General features: G+C 47.9%; 1 protein-coding gene across 1 annotated transcript in view; it reads left to right on the forward strand.

The window, feature by feature from the left end:
- LOC107293206 (tenascin-X) overlaps positions 1–10,908 on the forward strand; it is a gene marked incomplete at its 5' end in the record, with an annotated part of 98,895 nt that overhangs the window by 30,931 nt on the left and 57,056 nt on the right. Inside the window, 6 exons of the mRNA XM_015822347.1 lie at positions 502–798; positions 3,934–4,230; positions 4,406–4,702; positions 4,875–5,171; positions 5,344–5,634; positions 6,212–6,508. Coding sequence (XP_015677833.1) covers positions 502–798; positions 3,934–4,230; positions 4,406–4,702; positions 4,875–5,171; positions 5,344–5,634; positions 6,212–6,508 — 1,776 coding nt within the window. The remainder of the gene's footprint in view (positions 1–501; positions 799–3,933; positions 4,231–4,405; positions 4,703–4,874; positions 5,172–5,343; positions 5,635–6,211; positions 6,509–10,908) is intronic.

Genomic DNA, 10,908 nt, shown 5'->3' on the forward strand with positions numbered 1-10,908 from the left:
CGATCATTAAAATTATCCTTAAAATACCCTTAAAAAACCCCGCTAAAAATCCCTAGGCCAGACCCGCTTGTTGAAAAAGCCATGTCTTTAGGGCGCGGCGGAAGGAGGGGAGATCCGGGATCACCCGGATCTCTGGGGGTAGTTCGTTCCAGAGGGTGGGGGCTCCCACCGAGAAGGCCCTCCCCCTGGGGGTTGCCAGTCGGCACTGTCTGGCTGACGGCACCCTGAGGAGACCCACTCTGTGGGAGCGTACCGGCCGATGGGAGGTAACCTGCGGCAGAAGGCGGTCTCGGAGATATGGTGTGACTCGGAGATATGGTGTGACTGGGAGAAGGCGGTCTCGGAGATATGGTGTGACTGGGGGTTCTTCACATGTTATTCTTCCTTATTAACATTCTTAACTTCCTTAACAAGAAATCTTTTTACTGATTGTTCCAGTTCTTGAGTGACACCTTCAAGAGCAGGGAAATTTTAACTAAACATTTGTCTGCCCTGTTTTAGCTCACCTTACCCATTCAAAGGAGGAAATTTCTAACCAACCCAGCCTGGCGGAGTTCTCCGTCCTGGACGTCACAAGCGATTCTGTCCATCTCCATTGGACCGTCCCCACTGGGAACTTTGACTCCTTCCTGGTTCAATACAAGGATGCAGATGGCCAACCTCAAGCATTGCCTGTAGAAGGAAGCTCTCAAGAAGTCACCGTGACAAACCTGGTTCCTTCACGCAGATACAAATTCAACCTCTATGGAATCTTGGGGCATAAACGCTCCCAGCCCCTCTCTACTGATGCCACCACAGGTCAGTTTCAGGAGTCAATTTAGATTGAAGCCATTCAGAAATTGCAGACTCACTTTAACGTTCTTCCACTCCATTAGCAGCTTTGATAGGTGAGATGGTTTCCCTATTTTGTAATTCCTTGTTTCATATTCCTAGTCTTAGACTTTCTTCAAATATTCGGCGATTTTTCTTTCCTGTTTGACTTTTGCTTTTATCTTCTTCGTTGATTTATGCCTGATTGTATAGCCATGAGTTTGAGAAGTCACATAATCAGCTCGCAAGTGAATGATTCGTTTTTTTCTTATGGTGCTCCAGATTTCCATCCTATGAGCAATGACTTTTCTTCTCCAATCAAATTATAAAGTTCTAGGTCAGTGTTTCTCAACCTTGGCAACTTTACGATGTGTGGACTTCAACTCCCAGAATTCTCCAGCTAGCGTTGCTAGCTGGAGAATTTTGGGAGTTGAAGTCCACACATCGTAAAGTTGCCAAGGTTGAGAAACACTGTTCTAGGTGCATAGTTGGTGTTCATTAGACTTACAGGTCCAAAAGTCTTTATCCGTGAAACTGTTTCTTTCATGTCTGTTTGTCGGCCTGCCTCCCTCCTCCATAACTATCTGTCTGTCTACCTGTCTACCTATCTTACTCCCCATTGCTCAAATTGCAATCTAGTTCAGTTGGGTAACAGTTTTCAACTTTGAGTTTATTAATCTGGAAACGATGAGTTTATTTTCTGCTAGTGTGGGAATAAAATGGCTTTTATTTAATCTGTGTGAGAGTGGCAGTTCCCTCCTCAGTTATACAATTTTGAGTCCCTTGCACATTTACTCACAGAGAAGGGAAACTGAGGGACAGAATGCTAGTCACTTCTGTTTTGTATTAGAACTAAAGTTCTGCTTGGTTCTTTTTTTGCATGTGATCTTTGACAAAATTAGATGATCATGTAGAAAAATTCATTTTGCTAAATTCCAGACTAGCAGAATTAGATTTTTGTGTTGTTAGTCTTTCAACTTTGGAACTTGTTGTAACTTATGTAATGAGACTTTCCATTAATTAGGGCTTTGTAGGAGTAGAATGCATAGCATAAAGGGTGAATAAAGAAAGAACACATAGGAGCAAGCTAACTGTTGCTGTTAGTTGCAAAGTCGTGTCCGACCCATCGCAACCCCATGGACAACATTCCTCCAGGTCTTCCTGTCCTCTACCATCTTCTGGAGTCCATTTAAGCTCACGCCTACTGCTTCAGTGACTCCATCCAGCCACCTCATTCTCTGTCGTCCCCTTCTTCTATTGCCCTCAATCTTTCCCAGCATTATGCTCTTCTCCAGTGAGTCCTTCCTTCTCATTAGGTGGCCAAAGTATTTGAGTTTCAACTTCAGGATCTGGCCTTCTAAAGAGCAGTTGGGGTTGATCTCTTCTAGGACTGACCGGTTTGATTGCCTTGCAGTCCAGGGGACTCGCAGGAGTCTTCTCCAGCACCATAGTTCAAAGGCCTCAATTCTTTGGGGCTCAGCCTTTCTTATGGTCCAACTTTCACAGCCATACATTGCAACTGGGAAAACCATGGCCTTGACAAGCTAACTATCACTTAACTAATTCTTTAGGTGTTGCTTTTGATGAGCGTTATGAGCAAAAAGCCTTGAAAACACTTCAGATTACTTAATGAGAAATAGCTTCCCAATCTTTATTATTGATAAATACTTAAAAATGCATTTCCTGATTTTTTTTAACTTAAAAATTGACAGCCCAAAACACGACAGCCAAAAAAATACTTTAAAAATGGCAACCTGTCTGCCTTCTTCTCCTTTCCAAGTCTCACTGTCTAAATATTTTACCTGGAGAGGAGTTTACTGTTATGGAGGAGGGGAGGTTAGGTTTTGTCTCTTATAGATAGGCATATCTGGAATTCTAATTTTTGTTGTTGTTTGAAGCTTTCACAACCAGTCTTCACATTACAAACAAGAACAGGATTACCAAGGAGGTAATGCTAAGCTTCCTAAAATGGTCCTCTTCAAATTATTATAGGGATCTCTTCCAAAACAGGCACATGGCTGCCAAAACTTTTGCACCCTCTCAATTTTTTAGGCATTTTAGTAATCAATGTCAGAGCATGCCCAGTCTTATTGCGCTGAGATAACCCAGGAGTAAACACAGTAAACAGTGGTCTATATTAAATGGTGGTTTATCTTACTATATCTATAATATCATACACCAGGAACAATATACATACACATGTTAATACAGCAGTCTCTATCACACAGCAGTTACAGCAGGAAACAGAAGAGAGAGCACACATCTACAGAGTCTTCCCTTTTATACAAAGCTCTTAAAGGGGCACAGACCCAGCTGGCTCTTAAAGGGATGTAGACCCTGCTGAGTCATTCCCATCATTACATCATATATCTTATATCATCTGGTTAGCTTCTAAACCATTACCTTGACAATCAATTACATCAATTGCTATATTGCAGGATCCAATCTGGGTCGGTCACCGGGATCAGAGGTTTAGTCTTCCTATCTTTTGGACTCATGCTGGAGCCCATTCTCTTGCAGAGTGTGTGTGTCTCTCTCACATTCTGGTGAGAGAGAAGCTTCTTGAGGATATGGGCTCCAGCATGAGTTAGAAAGCCTGGAAGAGAAAAACTCTGGTCCTGGTAAATGACTCAGTTTGGATCTTGCAACATTATCCCAGAACACACATATTTGTCTTCATTTGTAATTGCTATATTATTGATAAAAACCCAAAAATATTTTCTCACGTGCTGTATGTACTCATGGTTAAGCTAAGAATTTCAGTTGCCAAAACTGTGCCCCCCAAATTGGGTCCAGCTTATCCGTGAATGACTTTATCCATGAGAACATACATTAATACATTTTAAAAAGTACCTATGTATCCTGTATATCCATGGATATGAGTGGTCAGTAAGTGAGGACCACCTGTATTACTTTTTATCCAAGAAAGCTCAGGAGAAGGACAGAATTTATTCCCCCATAAAACCCTACTCAGGAAAATTTTAAAGTCCTTTATTTTTAAAGGGTTCTCCTTCTCTCAATTTTATTTTATTTTGTGGTTTTGAAGTATTTAGAAAATACAGAACGACAAAAATGAACCATCATTGCTGTTTCCACAATTTACCACATTTCTTTCTATTTTAGCACATCTTACAGTCTCAGAGGACACAAGTCCTCTCCAACCTAGTCTTGGAGAGTTGTCAGTCCTTGACGTCACAAGTGATTCTATCCGACTCCATTGGACGGTCCCTACCGGGAGCTTTGACTCCTTCTTGATCCAGTACAAGGATGCAGATAGTCAACCCCAAGCCCTGCCTGTGGAGGGAGGCTCCACTGAGGTCACGGTGACCGACCTGGCTCCTTCCCGCAGATACAAGTTCAACCTCTATGGGGTCTCTGGGAAAAAACGTTCCAGGCCGCTCACCACCGAGGCCACCACAGGTCAGCTTCAGCATTTAGTGCGGTCGGAACTTTTCAAATACTTTAACTTCATATTAACTTTCTTGGTTTCCTTAACAAGCAGCAATTTTTAACTGAATGTTGCAGCTTCTGGATTGCATAGCCAACATCAAAGCTCTTATAACTAAGCCTTTTTTTTTTAATTTCTCTGCTTTAGCCCACATTAGAGACCCAGGGGAGCCAATTCCTGTCCAACCCAGCCTAGGAGACTTCTCAGTTCTTGAGGTGACGAGTGATTCTGTCCGACTCCATTGGACCGTCCCCACTGGGAGTTTTGACTCCTTTTTGATCCAGTACAAGGATACAGATGGTCAACCTCGAGTGTTGCCTGTGGAGGGAAGCCTCAATGAAGTCACAGTGACCAGCCTGGCTCCTTCTCACCAATATAAATTCAACCTCTATGGAGTCTCTGGGGGCAAACGCTCCAGCCCTCTGTCCATTGATGCCACCACAGGTGAGCTTCAGGAGACATTCTGCCAGGGGATTTTAAGATATTGTAACATCATATTAACTTTATTGCTTTCGTTAACCAATAGCATATTAGCTGAATGTTTCAACTGCTGGATAGCATATTGAACATCAAGGCTAATATACTTATGTATTTTCTATCATTTTCCTGTTTTTAGCTCACCTTCCAGATTCAGAGCAGCCAGTTCCTGTCCAACCCAGCCTGGGGCAGTTCTCAGTTGTGGATGTCACAAGCGACTCTGTCCGACTCCATTGGACCGTCCCCACTGGGAGCTTTGACTCCTTCTTGATCCAGTACAAGGATGCAGATGGGCAATCCCAAGCATTGCCTGTGGAGGGAGGCGTCAGTGAAGTCACTGTGACCAACCTGGCTCCTTCCCATAGATACAAGTTCAATCTCCATGGAGTCTCTGGGCGCAAGCGGTCCAGCCCCCTCTCCACAGATGCCACCACAGGTCAGTTTCCGGAGTGTGAATCGGCTCTTGTATCTTCATATTAACGTTCTCTACCTTAACATTAACATTTTTTTGCAAGCAGCATCTTATTGAATCTTTCAGCTCTCAGGTTGCATCTCCAACAGCCAGACATTTGAACCAAGCATTTTTCTTTTCCATATGCCTGTTTTAGCTCAAATCACAGAGGAGGCAATTCCCATCCAACCCAGCCTAGGGGAGTTCTCCGTCCTTGATGTCACAAGGGATTCTGTCCGTCTCCATTGGACCGTCCTCACTGGGAACTTTGACTCCTTCCTGGTCCAGTACAAGGATGCAGATGGCCAACCCCAAGCGTTGCCTGTGGAGGGAAGCCTCAATGAAGTCACTGTGACCAACCTAGCTCCTTCTCGCAGATATAAGTTCAACCTCTACGGAGTCTCTGGGCACGAACGCTCCAGCCCCCTCTCCACCGATGCCACCACAGGTCAGCTTCAGGATTTAGCATGTCTGTGAGCTTTTCATCTCTTTTTATTTATGTATTAACATTTCTAATTTCCTTACGGCCTAAAGGATGCAAGTAGCATATTTGCTAAATGTTCCATCACCTAGATCAGGGGTAGGCAACCTTGGCTCTTTTATGACTCGTGGACTTCAACTCCCAGAACTCCTGAGCCAGCCTGGCTCAGCTTGGAAACCTCTCCCTTTCCCCTCAGCATGGCTGGCTCAGGAATTCTGGGAGTTGAAGTCCACGAGTCATAAAAGAGCCAAGGCTGCCTACCCCTGGTATAGGGTTTCCTTCCTGAACAGGGGTTGGACTAGATGATCTCCAAGGTCCCTTCCAACTTTATTATTACTATTATTGTTGTTGTTGTTGATTTGGTGTTATTATTACTATTACTGTTGTTGTTGTTGTTGTTGTTGTTGTTGTTATTATTATTCCATGTTACCAATCCTGATTTTCTTAACCAGTAACTATTTTACTGATGGTTCCAACGCTTCGGTGTTATCTCAAAGAGCAAGGAAATTATAAGTTGGCCTTTTCTTTTATTTCCTTGTTTTAGCCCACCTTACAGACTCAGAGAAGCCAATTCCTGCCCATCCCAGCCTAGGAGAGTTTTCCGTCCTTGATGTCACGAGTGATTCTGTCCGACTCCATTGGACCGTCCCCACTGGGAGGTTTGACTCCTTCCTGGTCCAGTACAAGGATGCAGATGGCCAACCTCAAGCATTGCCTGTGGAGAGAGACTCCCGTGAAGTCACATTGACCGACCTGGCTCCATCCCGCAGATACAAGTTCAACCTCTATGGCATCTCCGGGCAAAAACGCTCCAGGCCCCTCTCCACAGATGCCACCACAGGTCAGCTGCAGCAAGCAGAGTGGTTATGGGCTTTTTAGCATAGGTACATTTATATTAACCTTGGTTTCTTTAAGCCAGGGGTGTCAAACTCAATTTCATTGAGGGCCGCATCAGCATTGTGGTTGCTCTTGGGGGGGGCAGGTGAGTGTGGCCAGGGTGGGTGTGACCTACTGGGTGGGTGTGGGTGGAGTGGGTGTGGCCTATTGGGTGGGCTTGGCCAACTCTATATCGTGCACGTCAAGGGTGCCTGTGGGGGCCTAGGCAGGAGTGGGAGAGATCTGGGGGTCTCTGGCAGAAGGGGGTGGGACTGGGGCAAGTGCCAAGGCATGGTCCACTGGAGGAGCCTCACTGCCTGCTGAAACCCCTCCGCCGGAGCCCATCAAGCCGGATAGATGAAGTAGGCGAGGGCCATTTGCTGGCCACTTCCAGGCACTGGTGCATTTCTTCATTCCTCACAAAGGGTGACACCTTCCCAGCCTGCACCCAGGGGACGGGGGCAATACGGCAGGGGCTGGTTCCTTGCTGTTTCTAGACGGCCTTGTGGAGCTAAGACTGAATGCGTTTCAGCATAGATGGCCACCACAAAATTGTACATTGGCTCCTGGCCAGCCTGGGCCAGGGCCAAGGCAGAGGGGGCCATTCCCTCACTGTTTCCAGGATGGCTTCGCGGGCCACATGAAACCACTTTGCAGGCCGCATCCGGCCCCCGGGCCTTGTGTTTGACATGTCTGCTTTAAGCATTGCTCTCGTTTAAGTTTGTTTGTTTGTTGTTTATGTTTATGTTTATTGTATTTATATCCCGCCCTTCTCCTTACGGACTCAGGGCGGCTAACAGCCAGATAAAACAATTACAAAAGTACAGAATACTATAATTAAAACCCAATTAAAAAAAGATATAATATTAGGCCTATGTTAATTTAAAATTATATTAAAACCCAACTAAAAATTTCCCCTAGGCCAGTCCCGCTTGCTGAAATAGCCATGTCTTAAGGGCGCGGCGGAAGGAAGGAAGATCAGGGATCACCCTGATCTCTGGGGGTAGTTCGTTCCACAGGGTGGGAGCTCCCACAGAGAAGGCCCTCCCCNAGGAGACCCACTCTGTGGGAGCGTACTGGTCGATGGGAGGTAATCTGTGGTAGAAGGCGGTCTCGGAGATATCCAGGTCCGATGCCATGGAGCGCTTTGAAGGTGATAATCAACACCTTGAAGCGCACCCGGAAAGCCACCGGCAGCCAGTGCAGCTCGCGCAGTAACGGTGTTACATGGGAGCGACGAGTCCCTCCCAACACCGCCCGCGCGGCCGCATTCTGGACTAACTGGAGCCTCCGGGTGCTCCTCAAGGGGAGCCCCATGTAGAGAGCGTTGCAGTAGTCCAGGCGGGAGGTGACAAGGGCATGGGTGACTGTGTGCAAGGCGTCCCGGTCCAGAAAAGGCCGCAACTGGTAGATCAGGCGCACCTGATAAAACGCCCCCCTGGTCACGGCCGCCAACTGGTCTTCCAGTGTCAGCCGCGAATCCAGGAGGACACCCAGATTGCGAACCCTTTCCGAGGGAGCCAAAATTTCGCCCCCTATAGTCAGCGATGGAGTCAGCTGACTATGCCGAGGCGCCGGTAGCCATAGCCACTCGGTCTTGGAAGGGTTGAGCCTGAGTCTGTTTCTCCCCATCCAGACCCTTACAGCCTCCAGGCATCGGGCCATCACGTCAAGGGCATCGTTGGGGTGGCCTGGGGTGGAAATGTACAGCTGAGTATCATCAGCGTACTGATGGAAGTCCACTCCAAAGCCACGGATGATCTCTCCCAGCGGCTTCACATAAATATTGAACAGAAGCGGAGAGAAGACCGACCCTTGTGGCACCCCACACGTTAGGGGCCTTGGGGTCAACCTCTGTCCCCCTGCCAATACAGACTGCGTACGGTCGGTGAGGAAGGAGGAGAACCACCGCATAACAGTGCCCCCCACTCCCAGCTCACCCAAGCGCCGCAGCATGATACCGTGGTCCACGGTATCAAAAGCCGCTGAGAGGTCCAAAAGAACTAGGACAGAGGAATAACCCCTGTCCCGGGCCCTCCAGAGATCATTCACCAACGGGACCAATGCCGTTTCCGTGCTGTATCCCGGCCTGAAGCCCGACTGGAGCGGGTCCAGATAGACTGTTTCCTCCAGGTGCCGAGGGAGTTGCTGCGCAACCACACTCTCAACAACCTTCGCCACAAAGCGAAGGTTGGAGACTAGGCGATAGTTAGCCAATACATCTGGGTCCAGGGAAGGCTTCTTCAGGAGGGGCCTCACCACCGCCTCCTTTAGGGCTACGGGGAAGGCACCCTCCCGTAAAGAAGCGTTTATAATTCCCTGGAGCCAGGCTCGTGTACCCTCCCGAGCCGCCAGTACCAGCCAGGAGGGGCATGGATCCAGTAAACATGTGGTTGCATTCAGCCTCCCCAGGATCCTGTCCACGTCCTCGGGAGCCACAGAGTCAAACTCCTCTCATGTAATAGTCTCAAGACGTGCTCCCGTCTCCTCCCCCGGGGCCACCCAGTCGGAGTCTAAACCCTCTCGGATCCGAGCGACTTTGTCATGCAGATATTGGGCAAAATCCTCAGCCCTCCCCACCAGGGGGTCCCCCCCTCCCCTCAGCTGAAGGAGAGAGTGGGTCACCCTGAAGAGGGTGGCCAGGCGGTTATCTGATGACGCAATGAGGGTGGAGTAGTAATTAGACCTCGCCACCCTCATTGCCACAAGGTAGGATCTAACATGCATCCTTGCCTGTGCTCGGTCGGATTCGGTTCGGGTAGCCCTCCAACTGCTCTCTAGGCGTCTTTTCCGGTGCTTCATCTCTCTCAGCTCCTCGGTAAACCAAGGAGCTAATTGAGATCTGCGTCGGGTCAGAGGCCGCAACGGCACGACTCGGTCCAGTGCCGCGGCTGCGGCCACATCCCAGGCCGCAGCCAGATTTTCCGCCGAGTCGTGGACTAGATCCTCCGGATATGGCCCAAGCTCCGTCAGGAACCTCTTTGCGTAACATGCATAAGTTGTTTTTCAGTAGCTCTTGCTAAGCAGTGCCCTCATCTAAGTGTTTGCACAACATGAATACGTTGCTTTTCAGCAGTCCCTGCTAATTGGATCTTTTGCAAATATTCTATTGAGTTTTGGAGGTGTTTTTTGCCTGCCTCTTTTTTCTTTTTCTCCTTCCTTCCCTCCCTCTCCATGTTCCTCAAGTAGTAACCCATTCATTTGCTCATTTAACATACTTATACATTTTCTTCCTGCCCCAAAGGAGTAGGTCTGGTGCCATTGACTCCCTGGACAATCTTTTGTTCAATTGAGCCATCATTATTGGTAAATTAAGGAGTAAATTCCCTTACTTTTTTTAAATGGGAAAACGGATTCCACAATGTAGTGGCTAATCTGGACCTTGAATGATTGCTTCAGAGTCTTGTAGAAAGAAGGGGAGATGTAGAAAACCTCTTTTGTCTTCTCTTGAGACCCTTACCTCTTGTGGCCAAAGAGTTTACAGATGCTGACATTACCCAGAGATGGCTGGTTATATTCTGTTCAAACATGGATTCTCCCTACTTCAACTGCCTTATGTTGAATCAAAGTTTAAATAAAGTTGTCCTTTTAATCCACTTCTCAATTCCAGTGCACCTTGCTGGTCAACAGGATTTCCCCAACTCCATTAACACTACCTAAGTTAGTTATTCATTTTCAAAAGTTGGGCTGGTAGCGCCTTGATTGCAGAAATTTATTGCTGGGGATTTTATGTAGATTTCATCTTATAGGGCTATAGCCAGCTATAGGGCTATAGCCAGCTCACAGGCATAAATAATCCACATTTGTTAATGAGTTGATAGATTGCAGAAATGGCAACAGAGCCAACAACAATAAACGCATCTTTAACCTAAGGGACTGAAAATTCACTATCTCCATATCACAGTGGTGGCGAACCTATGGCACGGGTGCCAGAGGTGGCACTCGGAGCCCTCTCTGTGGGCACACGTGTCATTGCCCCAGCCTCGCCTCCCCCTGTGACCCCCTCCTCTCCAGCAGCCCCCCTGAAGGAGAGTTGCCCCTGAGTGTGGCCCACGCAGAGCAGCGCAGCCAAGGACATGGCAGCCAGGCAGCGTAGACAAGACTCTGCCCTCACACCCCATTGTGCACAGTTGATGTGCGGGGCGTGGGCAGAGGGCATGGCCAACATGGGCTGCCTGGGCTATCTGCGGCGGGCCCTGGAGGCAGTGAGTGGCCCTGCGGGCAGGCAGGGCGGGGGATGGGGGGTGGAGTGGGAGAGGGGCAGGGGTGGAGCAGGGGCGGGGCCAGTTTTTGGGCACTCGGTCTCTAAAAGGTTTGCCATCACTGTCATATCATCTCTAAATATGACAAAGAAAGAAAAAGAAA

This window comes from Protobothrops mucrosquamatus, unplaced genomic scaffold, assembly GCF_001527695.2.
Source record: "Protobothrops mucrosquamatus isolate PMUCROS unplaced genomic scaffold, P.Mucros_1.0 scaffold1529, whole genome shotgun sequence".
Lineage (NCBI taxonomy): Eukaryota > Metazoa > Chordata > Lepidosauria > Squamata > Viperidae > Protobothrops > Protobothrops mucrosquamatus.